This window comes from Sinocyclocheilus grahami, unplaced genomic scaffold (genome assembly GCF_001515645.1).
Source record: "Sinocyclocheilus grahami isolate Dianchi unplaced genomic scaffold, SAMN03320097.WGS_v1.1 scaffold852.1, whole genome shotgun sequence".
Classification (NCBI taxonomy): domain Eukaryota; kingdom Metazoa; phylum Chordata; class Actinopteri; order Cypriniformes; family Cyprinidae; genus Sinocyclocheilus; species Sinocyclocheilus grahami.
This window is the reverse complement of record NW_015506031.1, coordinates 156,000-173,312: the sequence shown is the minus strand read 5'-3', so window position 1 is coordinate 173,312 and position 17,313 is coordinate 156,000. Positions and strand designations below refer to the sequence as shown.

The window sequence follows — 17,313 nt, the reverse complement described above, 5'->3', positions numbered from 1 at the left end:
TGCAGAGCAGGGGGACGCGAGGAACAGTACTGAGAACCGCTGCTTTAGAACTGATTTTGAAACTTGTGAATCCATTAGAATCGTTAGAAGACAGAATCGCGATTCATATATGAATAGATTTTTACGTGCACCTCAAGTTTTCTCTTCCTTTTCTCTAAAGCAGCACAGCATGGCCTCGTCCCCTTTGCTGCCTTTTCCCGAGGGCGGGGTTTATCTGAGTTTGTGATGTCATGAACCCGGGAAGTAACTTCTTGTAGTCCCTACGAGCAGTTTTGTAGGCATTAAACTGACAGAATTTTAAAAGACGATATCTCCGTTTACATTGAACTTTCAGCTTCGTAACTTTGCAGATATTGTTTATGCTCAAACAGCAACATTACACACTAACTAACGTTAAAAAAGTGAAATCACAATGAACCACCCCTTTAAAAAGTACAGCAACTGCATGGAAATCTGTGTGTGGTTTAATACACATCCTGGTCGAAATGCTTGTCTCAGCAAGACATTAATGCAAACAGACAGGAAAAAACAATCATTTCTGTGCATTATGTCTTGCAATGTAAATCTAGTCTAAAAGACCTGCTGAGGTATAATGTCCTCTTAAAAATAACCAAACAGCAATATTGACAACATATACAAAACACCTTTACATAAACCTTTTAATGTCAAGATTATTTTATTACTTTTATTATTAAATTTACTTCAGCAATTTTTATGTAACTGAAAATTTTCATTGCTATGGTCATTTTGATTATTAATTGCATTAATATTCACCTTTCTAAATAGAGAAATAAAACATCTAAAAAATGTGTTCAAAAGTAAATTAGTTGTTCCTGAGGTAGAGACTAACTTTTGGCATCCAGATAAATAATGCAAAGACAACTGCAAAAACTACAAAAAATATCGAAATTTAAAGGAGCATAAATATACATTTTTGAACATCTGCTGTAGTATTGGTTGTATGTGTGTGTTAATCTTACATGTGAGCCATAACAGAACAGATCAATCCCAAGCTCATAGCCCATGCCGTAGTCACATTCATCATTGGCAAACTGAACAAAGGTGATCATTTCCTGAATGGGCGCGAAAGCTTTCATCCTCTCCTCATCATCTTTGGCCTCTACAATCGTTTTGCAAATCTTCTTCAGACTTGCTACAGGTAAACAAAATTAAGGAAAAACTGTAAATCAAAGTCTTTCATTAAAATTAGGGTTGTCAAGAGATTAAGGCAGGGGTTAGACTAAACCAGGATTAGGCCATAGTTCATTTAGGACATTTAAGTAATTTTTCATAAACGTGCCTTAGAAAACACATTACTGGTGTGCATCTTGAGCCAAAACAAAGGCACTGATTTATTTTAAGATCAGTCAGTGCAAGTTTCTTTCAGTTGACACCGCTCAGAGACACATTTTAGTCTGGGACTAGGCTTAAGCTTGTCTGTGAAACTGTGGGGTAAAATCTTATCTAATTAATTACATGTGCAGATTAATAATTTGCACATACATTTTGGCAGAGAAATTACCCCCCAAATGATCTTTTAAAGACATTGTGTTAGATGAGAAAATAATTAAATAGACATTACAAAAAGTAGCTTTAGAAAGAAATATTTTGATTCAACATTGCATAATTTAATCATTTTAATGTGTTGTTTTTTTACATAATTAATTACATACCAAATTAACAAATGAAATCGAGTGCATTAAAAGGCAACACATCCTAAAACAGTTGTGTGAGATTTTTAGGTTTACCATCGGTTCCTGGCAATTCTCTATATCCAACATCATTTTTATCCACTGGAACCACAATTCCCGCTCCATGAAATGTCTTTGTGACCACCTGCAGAAAAAAGATAAATAAAAAAAAAAACATTGGAAATGAATTTTTTTAACTGCTGGCACTAAACTTTAAAACATACCACAAATGTTTTACAGTGATAAAAGGGTGGTTCTGTCAAATCGTCTTACATCACATTACAAAACACACCTTTCTCTCTCTTTGCTTCATTGCTTTAGTTTTCAGTTCCAGAGGCAAATCTAACCTCTCGGCCTCTCGCTTCAAATCTTCTTCTAACCAGTCCAAAGCTGCTTCGTTTTTCTGTTGTCCCCTCTCCTTCCTTTTCTTCTGCAAAAACAGCCTAGGTGGTGTGGCAGGAGAGAGAGAATAACATTATGCAAAAGAGAAACATGAAATTTTTTTTTAATATTAAATAAAAATTATTTCACGCCACATTTAAAGCAGCACTATGTAACTTTTGGCGCTCTAGAGGTTAATAAACAGAACTGCACACATCCCGCGGAAGAACATTCCAACCGGAGCTACTTCTCTAAGTTTATGTCTATGACGATTCACGCAGGTATGTGTTACTCCGCACCGGTGACGACCCGAGCAGGCTACAATAGTCCAAATATAAAGTACTTATTATAAGTGTACAGTAGTGATTCGGAATAAGATAAAAACGCGGTTTGGAAGATTAATTCATGATGTACTCGCTCATTATATACATTTTGCACATTTTGAACACAGAGAAAGTTACATAGTGCTGCTTTAAAATGATATAAAAACATTTTGATAATTATTTTCACATTTTCATTTAAGTGTAATAAATTCATGTTGAGAATGAATGTTGAATGTGAATGTTGAGACAGAGCGAGTCAAGTAGGTGATACTGCGCATGTGTCGAGCTCATCCGTCCGTGCACATCCGCGGTTGAGTATACTTTGAAAGCTGTGAGGACGCGGCTGTGCACGAGATGGAACGGAACACAGAAAGTGAAGTAAACCCAGACCTTTAGTGGTCAGCTGCTGTAGAGCGTGCCAAAATCAAAACGACTGATTACTGGAAAATGAGATGTCATCGTCCATCGTGACGTTTCACTGTAGACATCATCTGATGCCAATTTGGTAGACATCGCCCAACCCTAACGGCAACCAGTCAAAGCATCTACAGGTACATCTAAAAAAATTAGAATATCATAAAGAAGGTCAATATTTTTTGTCACTCATTTCAGAAAGTGAAACCCATATATTATACAGATTCATTATACAGAGTGAAATATTTCAAGCCTTTATTTCTTGAAATTTTGATGATTATGGCTTACAGATAATGAAAACCCAAAATTTAGTGTCTCAGAAAATTAGAATATTGTGAAAAAGTTCGATATTGGAAAGTCATGGTGTCACACCCTAATCAGCTAATTACCTCAAATCACCTGCAAAGGTTTCCTGAGCCTTTAAATGGTCTCTCAGTCTTGGTCAGTAGGCTACACAATCATGGGGAAGACTGCTGACTTGACAGATGTCCAGAAGACAGTCCCTGACACCCTCCACAAGGAGGGTAAGCCACAAAAGTTAATTGCTAAAGAAGCTGGTTGTTCACAGAGTGCTGTATCCAAGCATATTTATAGAAAGTTGAGTGGAAGGAAAAAGTGTGGTAGGAAAAGGTGCACCAGCAAAAGGGATAACCGCAGCCTTGAGGATTGTCAGGCAAAATCCATTCAAGAATTTGAGGGAGCTTCACATGTAGTGGACTAAAGGCTGGCGTCAGCGCATCAAGAGCCACTACGCACAGACGAATCCTAGACATGGGTTACAAATGTCACATTCCTCGTGTCAAGCCACAGACAACGTCAGAAGTGTCTTACCTGGGCTGTGGAGAAAAAGAACTGGACTGTTGCTCAATGGTCCGAAGTCCTCTTTTCAGATGAAAGTAAATTTTGCATTTCATTTGGAAATCAAGGTCCCAGATTACACCTGAGCAGTGCCACAGGCTGATTGCCTCCATGCCACGCCGCACTGATGCAGTAATTCATGCAAAAGGAGGCCCAACCAAGTATTGAGTGCATAGAAATGAACATACTTTTCAGAAACCTGGCATTTCTGTTTAAAATATCCTTTTTTAAATTGATCTTACGTGATATTCTAATTTTCTGAGACACTGAATTTTGGGTTTTCATTATCTGCAAGCCATAATCATCAAAATTTCAAGAAATAAAGGCTTGAAATATTTCACTCTGTGTAATGAATCTATATAATATATGGGTTTCACTTTCTGAAATGAGTGACCAAAAATATTGACCTTTTTCATGATATTCTAATTTTTTTTAGATGTACCTGTATACACATTTTCATTTATACTTGTATTATTTATGGAAGACACTCACAGAACAGCTGCAAAGATGTTGTCCCCCATCTGTGTGATGGTACAGCCCTTCTTGGCTTCATTCTCCCCAATGAACACAGGCAAAGCATCAGGTAAATCTCTGTACAGGGAGACATGTACAGTGAGTAAATCACACTGAAACACCTAATCATTTTAGAAAACACTTTTTTTTTTAAAGAACCATGAATTTCTTGTGTTGCAGTTGGATGTGCCAAAAATAGCTATTGCAATCATCCTTGCAACTTTTTTTTTTTTATCATCCAATTACAAAAATAAATGTCGTTCACAGGTAAACAGTCACCTGAAGTAGCCCATGTGGTGCTGGGTGTCTACATTGCCCTGTATGATGGTCTGGAACTCTGGGGGATCATAGAAATAACGCCAATGAAGGTGAAAGTTGGGTTGAGAGGAAGATGAGTTTTTGTGATTTTTGGACAGGATATCAAACGGGCCAACTAGCCGAAGCCCAAGTGTTTCTTTTAGGGCATCTGTAAAGCACACAAAAACACATGCAAAAATTCCATGTAACAAGACATATATTCGTTTTAAAATATTTATAATACGTTGAAAATGCTTATGATAATAGTGGAAAAAATAAGAAATACATGTGAATAGTGCTGGTATGGATATGGAACCATCAATATAAGACGGATACCTTGAGGACAGTCAGCACTGAGACCCTTGCAAAATTCCCAAAACTGGAAAAAATCATCAGGCATGCGTAGCTTGTACAATTTTTCCACTTCTTCTCGCATTCCAGCTGTCTTCTCATCCCTCTGGCCTTCTTTCGCTTTTTTCACCTCCCCGTTTGGTGTTTCTGTCTGGAACAGGCAATAATACGTTTGAATAAGTTACACTGGAAGAAATAATATTTTAAGTAATAAAATAATGCAAACAGAAACCAGCTTTTTCTTCATGTTAGCAGCAAATAGACTGAAATAATTCTCTTCTTCATTTACACACAAACATTAAACGTTTTAGTCTAAACCTAATAATTGTAATAAGGAAGAAACACTTCAATTTTGTAAAGAAACCAGTTATGTTCAGTACAGTTGAGGTAAGGAAACAGGTGTGCAATGCAGATTAATATTTCTAATGGTCATTACAATCCAAGACACACCTATAAACTGTCACAGTAAACTAATGTCTAACTGATGTCAGATGAAGGTTTTGCACCTGATACAATGTTCTGATACTGACACAACATTTTGGGTAAAACAAACACTGTACACTATATGGAACCATCAATATAAGACGGATACCTTGAGGACAGTCAGCACTGAGACCCTTGCAAAATTCCCAAAACTGGAAAAAATCATCAGGCATGCGTAGCTTGTACAATTTTTCCACTTCTTCTCGCATTCCAGCTGTCTTCTCATCCCTCTGGCCTTCTTTCGCTTTTTTCACCTCCCCGTTTGGTGTTTCTGTCTGGAACAGGCAATAATACGTTTGAATAAGTTACACTAGAAGAAATAATATTTTAAGTAATAAAATAATGCAAACAGAAACCAGCTTTTTCTTCATGTTAGCACCAAATAGACTGAAATAATTATCTTCTTCATTTACACACAAACATTAAACGTTTTAGTCTAAACCTAATAATTGTAATAAGGAAGAAACACTTCAATTTTGTAAAGAAACCAGTTATGTTCAGTACAGTTGAGGTAAGGAAACAGGTGTGCAATGCAGATTAATATTTCTAATGGTCATTACAATCCAAGACACACCTATAAACTGTCACAGTAAACTAATGTCTAACTGATGTCAGATGAAGGTTTTGCACCTGATACAATGTTCTGATACTGACACAACATTTTGGGTAAAACAAACACTGTACACTGAACACTGAAGACACGAACAGACATTTGCATGGTGATTATTGACATAATATTCAAAAGCAGTGATTATACAGGTTGAATGTACAAACAAAACAACTGAAGTGTAGTGGATGCTGAAGGCATACGAGCCACTATCATTCTCAAACGAGCAGCACATAACCTCTCAGTAAATACTCGACGTAATAGGTTAACTGAAAACTTTACTATGGCTGGCCACGCATTGATGAGGATTTAATGATGTACCTGCGGCGAAGACCTGGGTTTTCTTTTCCCGCGCCCCGCCATGCCTGCTGATCTTTCCCGCAGTCTCCACGTAAAGCGCTGCAGCCAGTAGCAAAGTTCTGAACATCCGGTAGCGATTTCAAAATAAAAGTAACTTGTGATTTGGTGTTATTATTATTATTATTAATGCAGAAGAAGACATTTCAACACACTTCAGCAATAAAAAAAACACACACGTTTGTCTAGAGTAATTTTTGCTTATTAGTAGGGTTAAACTGGATCATCGAAGGTCAGAAGCTAAGACATTGGTTAATAGAATTGGATTAAATACATAAAGGATATTTGTGTTGTTTAACATTTAATTATTGCAGGTTTGCGTCATTCTGAGTTGCGTTATTTGTATTCATTTTGAGGAATTCTGAATCTGTGTTTTTATTATTATTATTATTATTATTATTATTATTATTATTATTATTATTATTATTATTATTTTGATTCCCTACTGAATAAGATGCAAATGTATATTTTTGTCCAGATATTCTCATAGAACTGGTTTTATTTTCAAATAATACAAAGCAGTGTTTATATTATTTTCTATATTTGCAACAAAACTAATATGCTTGTAATATGCTTGTTTACTTGAATACCAATGAAAATACAAATAAATCAAATTCATAATTAATGGCAGCCATGTCAAAAGTGAAAATGAAATGGAATTTTCAATACAAGATTTTGAAATAACATTATGGCACTTATGAACAAGAGTTGTTTAGTGGAGACCTCAATTTCTAGACGTTTCATATGAAATTTTTAGAATAGCGTTTTTTGATTTATAATAAAGCCTAATAAATATTTATTGTTTAATATTTAGGCTAGAATTTATATTCATATTTATCTTCATATATAACCATACACGTAAATATCAATTAACAATGCCAACGGAGAATTTAAGTAGGCTACACAAATGAAATATTTGTTCATTTAGTCTTATTATAATTTTCCATTTCACAGTTATACTGCAAAAGAATCAATTTTTTTAAGAATCAATATTTTTTAAGTTCTGTGTTCATGCAGTTCTGTATTTATAGCAGTGTAAACGAGATTTTTTTTTAATGCTTTATTAATTCAATGCCACAAGAACATGAGGTATTACATATTCACATTATCAAATTAACATTATTAGCTGCCAGAGAAAAAAAAAGGAAGAAAATTACATAAAGTTCAACGCTTTCAGAGCATTACATGTTTTCAGTGCTTTTTTGTTTTTTTAGCTTTATTTTTTGTTTTCATTTAAATGTTTTAGTTTTGAAATGTTGTTGTATGCATTTATCATTTTTATTTAATTCCTTTTATTTTCTTAAAAGCTTTTAGCTTTTAGTTTTAATAACTTTTTCTTATTTGTGTATGTTTGAATTGTTTTTAGCTTTATTTTTTGTTTTCATTTAAATGTTTTTGTTTTGAAATGTTGTTGTATGCATTTGTCATTTTTATTTAACTTCATTTATTTTCTTTAAAGCTTTTAGCTTTTAGTTTTAATTACTTTTTCTTATTTGTAAGTCGCTTTGGATAAAAGCGTCTGCTAAATGACTAAAAGTAAAAAGTAAAAGTAAAAGTTTGTTCTAAGAGATTTACATATCATTTAAAGTCATTTATAAAATGTGCAAAATTTGGTTTACATTGAGTCCACTTCTTCATATGTATATGGAATTTTCCTAACAAAATAAACAAATGTATAATAGCCTATGTTGTTCTTTACAATTCAAATTTTCGTTTTCTGTATAAAAAAGTACATCAAATATACACATTTCTATCATACACTCTATTTTTCGGTTAATACAGAATTCCAAATCCTTCCAAAATAATCTCGAGTAAATACAATTTAAAATAAAGATGCAAAATACTTTCTTTTTCTTGACCACAAAATTCACAGGTATACGAAATATTAAGCTTAAATCTGTAAACGAGATATTTAGGCTATTCTCGGACCACATGCGTGACGCAGAGGGAGGTGACAGGGAGTTTAAAAGGGTCGGTCAGCTTGAGAGACACGCTTTTGGCAAGTAACTCTGTTAGTTGAAGTTTTCAGTGACTCAGATTCCGGACTCACAGCGGGAATAATGATGTTCTGCAGAGTGGCTTGGCAAAGACTTGCGCCTCTGGCACGCAAAACACTCACTCCTTTCAGCAATGGTAAGAAAACATCGATTTCCAATCCATCGTTACATCCATATTCAATGCAGTTTCGATTTTGCAAATGAAATTCACCAGCTTACACTTCGCAATCTAAAAGAGAGTTGTGTTAAAAAAAAATTTTTTTAAATTAGCATGTTCCAAAAAACAAAAAGTGCATATACTTTGAAATATGAAATGGAAATTGGAAAAATTAATTCGACACATTTGGACACTTTTAATTGGTCTCTTTTAGGAGGTGTATCAGTAGTTTATGGCTCTACCTTCTGATATTTATGTTATGCAACAAGTGAGATATGCTCATTAAATTCATCCAATATTAAGTCTGTTTATAGGGATTTCATAAATCAGTAAACTGGAAACCTCTTTTGTCTTTGCATTTGGAAGAGACTCATAAGTGTTTTATGTAATGGAATATTCGAAGAGAGTCTGTATATTGTAAGTGTTTTATTTTTTGTATTGCAATGATTAGAAGGTATTGTTTGTACTGGTGTGATTATTTTCATGATTATTATTTATTGTAATACAGTGTTTTATATGGTATTATTTATTAAACATATTTGCATAATTTGTAGGAAAGTGCTAATCAATCAATTATGTGTGCAGCAACCTGCATTCCAAAGTAAATCTGGAAATTCAGTTTTAATTGCTGCTTTTATTTATTCTATGATTGTTAGTTCATTTTTAAAGTTACAACCTGCACTGATGTTTTCACACAAAACAAGGGGAGTCTGCTTTTAGTTATTATGCCGCCCGCAGTTGGAATCAGCTTCCAGAAGAGATCAGATGTGCTAAAACATTAGTCACATTTAAATGCAGACTCAAAACTCATCTGTTTAGCTGTGCATTTATTGAATGAGCACTGTGCAATGTCCGAACTGATTGCACTATATTATATGTATAATCGTTTTCTTAAATTCATTTTAAACCTCTTAAATCAAATTTTTTTTTTTATTATAATTTTCAAAGTTTTTAAATTCCCTGTTTTATTGTTGTGATTATTGTTTTTATTTTATTTTATGTAAAGCACTTTGAATTTTCATTTTTAAAGTTACAACCTGCACTGATGTTTTCACACAAAACAAGGGGAGTCTGCTTTTAGTTATTATGCCGCCCGCAGTTGGAATCAGCTTCCAGAAGAGATCAGATGTGCTAAAACATTAGTCACATTTAAATGCAGACTCAAAACTCATCTGTTTAGCTGTGCATTTATTGAATGAGCACTGTGCAATGTCCGAACTGATTGCACTATATTATATGTATAATCGTTTTCTTAAATTCATTTTAAACCTCTTAAATCAATTTTTTTTTTTTATTATAATTTTTATTGTTTTATTGTTGTGATTATTGTTTTTATTTTATTTTATGTAAAGCACTTTGAATTACCATTGTGTATGAAATGTGCTATACAAATAAATTTGCCTTGCCTTGCCTTGCCTTGATAAGGACATTGCATATTATTATTATTATTATTATTATTTTGCTCATTTCAATTAAATTACCAATGAAGAAATTTGAGTTCGAATAAGGATATAGAATCTTGTGGTAAATCAAATGTGGTGACATTTGTTAAGGCAAGTTGTGATTCCTTTTTAAGAAGAGTGTTTCATTGTTCATTTTGTTTGATATTAGCATTTTTCTGAATTTTGAGTTTGTTTTTAATGCAGAGTTTTCCATAACAAACAGCTGGGACATGTAAACCTTTCCCCGCTCAGTGCATCTGTGGGAAATAGCTGAGTTTGATCTGTTTAAAGTTCATTTCCTGCCGAAGGATTCACTCAGTTTGAACTGTGTGCAAATTATTTTATTTCATTTTTTGGTAATTTTTGTTTTAAAATCTGATGATCTCCTGTCACCTTTAACTTTGAGGGCCAGTTTAAGCTGGCTCAGCATTTTGTGCATGATTGAACTGATGTATTCACAAAATCTGCTCAGGCATTTTCTAAAACTCCCCAAATATTTGAAGAGGGCCCTATGCAGGGCTCTCTGCCAACATGAATTTGCCTTGGGTTCTGCACACTGACATGTCTGCTGTCTCCACCCAAGTGGTGTTACATTATGCCAGTGTTTATGTGTAAAGCTCTCACTGTTTTCAGAGAGCATGATTGTGCACATGTTGAACTGTTAAACTGGAAATAACTATATAAAGTCTAGATTTTGTGAGTTTGTCCTGTGCATGTACTCTAGTGTTGCTTTAAGAGAGTGGCTTGGAGAGGCAGTTTAACTGTTGGACATTGTGTTCTCTTCTGCTGCTTCATTGCAGCTACACAGAGGATGTGTGTTTGCCTAAATGCATGCACAGACACAAAAGCCTAAAACGCATGCTTGCTGCATCAGGTTTGTCTAGTCCAGTGTAACTTTGCATGTTACTTAAAATGTCCACTTACCAAACTAATTCTCTGATACAACTTTATTAGTGGCACAATTACTGGTACTGGTGAAAATAACATTACAACAACTGAGGGACAGTAGCAGTTTTTGAAAAACTGATATTATTTTTATGTCATAAATATTGAAATTATTATTTTTTTACTCTGTTTTTTGGATGATTGGTTTTTAAAATTAAACCTGTAAAGCCTAACATATGAAATAATAGTCAGTAAAATGTAATTGTTATGAAATGGAAGAGTTTATTGAACCTTTAGATAAAATATTTTAAAAATCTAAAAAAAAGAGCATAATATTTGATACATCATGCTTTTGTGGCTCATATAATATGATATAGGAGAATATGGAGAACATTCTTGAGGAAGAAACAAACATCTACATTTTATTCAGAGGTCCAAACTGAGCACAAATGTGATGTTTATCTGGTTAAATGGTATGATTAAATTCTGATATCTAGTAATGTAGATCAATGAGGTATACAGTATAGCAACAAAAATGTATACATATCAGTTGTCAATCTATATCTTCCAATAATGTCTTAGTAAAATTGAACTGCTTAGTTGTATGATCAAAGCTTTGTTGTTTTATGGGTGCAAAACATAATGCAGTGCAATATAATGATGACTGAGAGATAAATGTTCCTCAAAAGGCTGATGTATCATATCTGATACTCACATTTTAACATCATTTTTCTTAAAAATGAAGAATGGATAATCAAATTAAATGACATTGCTTTAGTCCAGTAAGTGTTCATCTTGATAAATATGAAATATTTCTAATTCTAAACATGTCACACAACCTCCAGGGGGACCTGTTTAAAATTATACTAAAGACGTTTTACTAAAAGGCTTTTTACTTTGATTATGCTGATAATTTAGAGGCCTTAAAAATGTGTGTATCAAATACAATACAGTAGGCTTTATACAGTTAGTAGTTTTTGCATTGGATTTTCATTTTTCAAAATTGGATTGATGGGTGGTCAAGGAAAAGAGACTTCATTTGCATGTACTGACAAGTGTTTCCCTTTATCTTTCAATAGCTGTGTTCCCTACACGACAGATGTCCTTTGGTCTACCTGCGTCCGGCACAAACATAGCTTACATGGTACTTGGTGGAAGCTCGCTTACTGCTGCTCTTGTTTATGTATGTAATTTTTATTTCTTCATCCTGTTTTAGAATACGTTGCTAATATTGTAATTTAACAAAAACATCCATTTATCCTCATCTAAACTCTTTTTCCTCCTTACAGGCCTATAAGACAATAAACTCTGACAGTGCAAGATATAATGAAAGAATTGCTCAACTCGAGGCCAGATCTAAAAGTAAGTTTAATTTAATTTAATTTAATTTAATTTAATTTAATTTAATTTTATTTTATTTTATTTTATTTTTGTGGCATAGCGCTGTTTTTGTGTATGGCTACCTGTTTTCATTTTGCCTGTTAAAGATCACAGTTAATCTTTCAACATCAGTAAAGTGGAAATAATTTACACAGACAGCTGGGATTAGATTCCCATTCAGAGATCTTTCATTGTTAGATTCATTGAATTGATGGGTGCCGTGAGGCATTAATTTAATTTAATTTAATTTAATTTAATTTAATTTAATTTAATTTAATTTAATTTAATTTAATTTAATTTAATTTAATTTAATTTAATTTAATTTAATTTAATTTAATTTTATTTTATTTTATTTTATTTTTGTGGCATAGCGCTGTTTTTGTGTATGGCTACCTGTTTTCATTTTGCCTGTTAAAGATCACAGTTAATCTTTCAACATCAGTAAAGTGGAAATAATTTACACAGACAGCTGGGATTAGATTCCCATTCAGAGATCTTTCATTGTTAGATTCATTGAATTGATGGGTGCCGTGAGGCAGGGTGTCACGTTTTGCTGCTGGTATGTGTATGTGCATGTTATTGCAGTTCCTCAGGCCTGATCCTATTTCTGAGGTTACTCAGCAGCCACTAAGCTAGCTACATTTAGAGCAGCTTTCACTTATTTACTTCTCCTGTTTGCGTGCTGCTAACCACCTTACTTTTTGTTCTCCCATCAGGTGAGGAGGGTGAGTATAAATTTAGCATTTGTCTTAGCAGCATGTCTGTTTTTGAATGATTGAAAATGCAGTCATTAATCAATAACAAAACTTTTCTATAAATTTTGGTCTGTCCCATTTTACTTGTTTTGCCTGCTGCAGTATGTATCACGTAACTCAGAATAGAAGCACTTTTCCAATATTAGTTGCACAACTTTTTAGTGTTTGCAGACAGTTTAAAGGAACACTCCACAATTTTTGAAAATAGGCTCATTTTCCAACTCCCCTAGAGTTAAACAGTTGAGTTTTACCGTTTTCGAATCCATTCAGCCAATCTCCGGGTCTGGCGGTAGCACTTTTAGCTGTAGCTTAGCATAGATCATTGAATCTGATTAGACCGTTAGCATCTCGCTCAAAAATGACCAAAGAGTTTCTATACTTTTCCTATTTAAAACTTGACTCTTCCGTAGTTACATCGTGTACTAAGGCTGACGGAAAATGAAAAGTTGCTATTTTCTAGGCCGATATGGCTAGGAACTACACTCTCATTCCGGCGTAATAATCAAGGAACTTTGCTGCCGTACCATGGGTGCAGCAGGCACAATGATATTACGCAGCGCCTGAAAATAGTGGTTATGTTGACGGAAGTTAGCCTATTTTCAGGCGCTGCATAATATCATTGTATTCACAGCAAAGTTCCTTGATTATTATGCCGGAATGAGAGTATAGTTCCTAGCCATATCGGCCTAGAATATCGCAACTTTTCATTTGGGGGGGAAGTCGTGGCCTAATGGTTAGAGAGTCGGACTTATAACCCAAAGGTTGCGGGTTCGAGTCTCGTACCGGCAGGGATTGTAGGTGGGGGAGTGAATGTACAGCGCTCTCTCCTGCCTTCAATACCACAACTGAGGTGCCCTTGAGCAAGGCATCGAACCGCAGCATAAATGGCTGCCCACTGCTCCGGGTGTGTGTATGTGCACTTTGGATGGGTTAAATGCAGAGCCACCATACTTGGCCACATGTCACAAAGAAAAAAAAAGTAAATTTACTGTTGGTCTTACACTCTTAAAAATAAAGGTGCTTCAAAAGGTTCTTCAAGCAATGCCATAGAAGAACCATTTTTGGTCCCACAAAGAACCATTCTCTTTCTTACCTTTTTGTAATCTGAAGAACGTTCTTTCGCCATAAATAACTTTTTGTCAAACAGAAAGATTCTTCAGATGTTAAAGGTTCTTTATGGAACCATTTAGACAAAAAGGTTCTTCTATGGCATCATGAAGCACCTTTATTTTTAAGAGTGTAGTACACGATGTAACTACAGAAGAGTCAAGTTTTAAATAGGAAAAATATAGAAACTCTTTGGTCATTTTTGAGCGAGATGCTAACGGTCTAATCAGATTCAATGATCTATGCTAAGCTGCAGCTAAAAGTGCTACCGCAAGAACCGGAGATCGGCTGAATGGATTCATGTAAAGCGTTCCTTTAAGTTGTGGCAATTCAAAGATTGATGACAGCCTTGGAACTTTGAGCTTGGTAAAAGTGCTTTCATATTATCATCAGAGTGACTTTCACATGCTATAAACCTACACTACATACAATTTTTTCCTTTCTTTACGTTTTAAGCTAAATTGATCAAAAGTGACAGGAAAGACATTTTTAATGCTACAAAAGATTTCAAATAAATGCTGTACTTTTTGAACTTTCACCCCATGGAGAAACAAAAATATTAAGCAGCACAACTGTTTTCAACACTGAAAGTAATAAGAAATGTTTCTTGAGCAGCAAATCAGAATATTAGAATGAATTCTGAAGGATAATGTGACACTGAAGTATGGAGTAATGATGCCATCAAAGGAATTAATTAAATTGTAAGATACATTAAAACAGTAATTTTACATTATAATAATATTTCAAAATATTATTGTTTTTACTGATTTTTTTTTCATCACTGCTTTTGATGTTTGCTTGGTGATGGGTCTACATTATCTTGAGCATCCATGCAGGCTCTTTACAATCTAATTTGAGGTATGGTTCACTTTGAGCTCCCCAAAAAGTTTCTAATGCTAACTCTAAGAACTTGGACTCTTTGAAGTCTAATCTTACTGAATGGTTTCCGCTATCTATGTGTGCATCGTCCAGTTCTCATAATCTCTCTGTTGTTCTATTAATGACAGATGGGTTTAGCAACACTTGATGCTAACCCTCTTCATTTAGTATAAGAACACATTTCCTAAGTCTGCTTTAACTTTTTAATCACACTTGATCTTGGATTTTCTTTGGATCATGTTGCCTTTTCTTGAAGTCCTGCTCACTGTATTCCATTTAGGAGCAGTGGCCGAGGTGGGCTCAGTAGCAGAAGCAGCTGCGGTTGTGGAAACCACAGCAGCTGAACTTGCCACAGTTGTTGAGGCCACAGCAGCACAACCCGTCATTGAGGTGGTTAATGCAGAGGCTGAACAGACCTCAGAACCTGTGGATGCAACACTGGATGTTGGGGCAGCAACTACCATTGTAGAGGCAGTAGCAGCTGATGCTGAGGAACCTACTGCACCTGTTGTTGAGGATGTTGCTGCTGAGGCTGCTTCTCCAAGTGCTGAGACAACCGGTGAGGCGTGTTCTGCTGAGGAAGCAGTCTGAATCCCCAGCAGTCTAGATATATGATTCTTCCCAACCCACCTTGGAACGCTGCATTAACTTTTAGAGACTCCCATTTTTGTGCTCCTTTTAACTGATTGACTGTGTCCTCTGCACAAAAAGAAGTGTCCCTTCTGAACTCCACAGGGTGCTAATCCCACAGTTGAGGAGGAGGAGAGGTTGATGAAGTCCAAAAAATCAGTGGCAATGCTTTTCAATTCCAAACTGAGGTTTTATTATCCCAGTCTGTGTTTTGATGCTTGAATATCTAATGTAAATCGCATATGATTTTTTAACATCTCCTCCTTCACATCCAGTGGATGTGCCTGCTGTAATACTGTGTCCCTGCAGTATAACATATTGTGTCTCATACGTGTGCATGGAGACATTTTTCTTAAATAGCTTCATATTGACAATGACTTTTACTGTCAACAAGAACATGCTAATATTTTATGGATAAGTAGGTTTGTGCGTCCTTCAGAACTGAATGCTTTTTACATTCCAGGTCAGTTCCTATTTCAATGGTATTGAATTGAATTTGAACTGAGATAGTAAACAGCATGCAGAATTGTGTTTAAGGAAGTAGAATTAAAATGGACCGAAAGTCAAAGGAATTTATGTAAGTGCAATAACTGTAATTTTAACTAGAAAAAGAAAGTTAATCAAGACAAACTTTAAGCGATGGCTTGTAGAACTTGACAAAGTTTCATTCATTTCAGCCTTATAGACAGACAGAGAAACAAACATAGATCTGTTTGAAATGTCACCTAACCATCTTTAGCCGCTTTAGGTAAATAACTAGAAGAATAACAAATTGCAATAAACAGTAAAACTAAAATAAATGAATATTTTTCAAATAAATTAAAATAATATGATAAAGGACTGTTTTGTACAGCTAAGATAACTAGAAATGGCTGACACCGGAAGCGTTGCGCATTTGGTTAAAAACAAAGTGGACAAAGTGAATAATTCATTTATATATAATTCTTCTTATAGGGTAGAAGAACACTTGATTGACTTTAGGGTGGCCAAGTTTTCGATTCTGAATTTTGCCCAATCCTGATACCTACAATAAAATGTGTCTTACATGTTTTTGGAGGTGCCTTTCTGCACATGCATTCAAAATCCCTGTGGCCTAATAAGCAACTCTTCCTTCAAGGGAGATCACTTTTTTATGATTCACCATTGTTTTTCTACCTGTGAATGTTCTTTCTCAGTTATTGGGATGGAGGAAATCCACTGTGCCTTTTACTTTTTTTTTTATTATTATCTTAAATATCTCTTAAAATTTGAACTATCATGGAAACATAATGCCAGTGTCACTTACATGTCATGGCACTGGAGACATTTGCTCTTAATCTTGATGCTGTTTTTGAATTTAGGCTCTACCAAGTAAGAACTGAAGTTGATTGCAGTTTTCAAAACTGACAAAATATTTGTATTCCTTAAATAAAGCTTTTAAAATATGATTATTTTTGAGTCTGAATTCAGTGCTATTTTCATTGCAATGTTTGATTCCTTTACGTCATGAACTGTAAATGAAATATATAAGCAAATCGTCATAGTGTATTTACTTAATATTTAGTATTTCTGTATATTGTGTACACTTGTAGAATAGCACCGTATTGTGTATGACAGAGTGAAGGTACACAGGACCTACAAATTCCATTTTTTTTGTACATTTTTTTTAGCCCCGGGTCCAGTGGACCCGAACATTCTGTATGTTAAATAAATGTGTGTGTGTAATATAACCTGCAGGACACCCAAGATGTAGATGAGTTTGTTTCTTCATCGGAACAGAGTTCAAGCAACTGATAAAAACATCACAATAGCTCACAAGTAACGAAC

At 34.6% G+C, this 17,313-nt stretch overlaps 2 protein-coding genes across 4 annotated transcripts in view; one reads left to right on the top strand and one right to left on the bottom strand.

Moving 5' to 3' along the window:
* LOC107562979 (UPF0609 protein C4orf27 homolog) overlaps positions 1–6,313 on the bottom strand; it is a 12,657-nt gene extending 6,344 nt beyond the window's left edge. Inside the window, exons 1-7 of the mRNA XM_016247749.1 lie at positions 6,240–6,313; positions 5,421–5,586; positions 4,460–4,646; positions 4,160–4,258; positions 1,984–2,134; positions 1,749–1,836; positions 981–1,153 (exon numbers count right to left, since the gene is read on the bottom strand). Coding sequence (XP_016103235.1) covers positions 981–1,153; positions 1,749–1,836; positions 1,984–2,134; positions 4,160–4,258; positions 4,460–4,646; positions 5,421–5,586; positions 6,240–6,281 — 906 coding nt within the window. The 5' untranslated portion in view covers positions 6,282–6,313. The remainder of the gene's footprint in view (positions 1–980; positions 1,154–1,748; positions 1,837–1,983; positions 2,135–4,159; positions 4,259–4,459; positions 4,647–5,420; positions 5,587–6,239) is intronic.
* Positions 6,314–8,273: 1,960 nt separating this feature from the next.
* On the top strand, positions 8,274–16,918 carry LOC107562972 (protein MGARP-like). 3 transcript variants are annotated; one of them, XM_016247732.1, is made up of 6 exons: positions 8,274–8,408; positions 11,836–11,939; positions 12,046–12,118; positions 12,853–12,861; positions 15,158–15,436; positions 16,462–16,918. In XM_016247732.1, the coding sequence occupies exons 1-6, from the start codon at positions 8,336–8,338 to the stop codon at positions 16,464–16,466; spliced, it is 543 nt and encodes a 180-aa protein (XP_016103218.1). In that variant the 5' UTR covers positions 8,274–8,335; the 3' UTR covers positions 16,467–16,918. The 3 variants fall into 3 exon arrangements, with proteins under 3 accessions (XP_016103218.1, XP_016103216.1, XP_016103217.1); XM_016247730.1 differs by having other exon boundaries at positions 15,158–16,918; XM_016247731.1 differs by lacking the exon at positions 12,853–12,861 and having other exon boundaries at positions 15,158–16,918.
* The last annotated feature ends 395 nt before the right edge of the window (positions 16,919–17,313 follow it).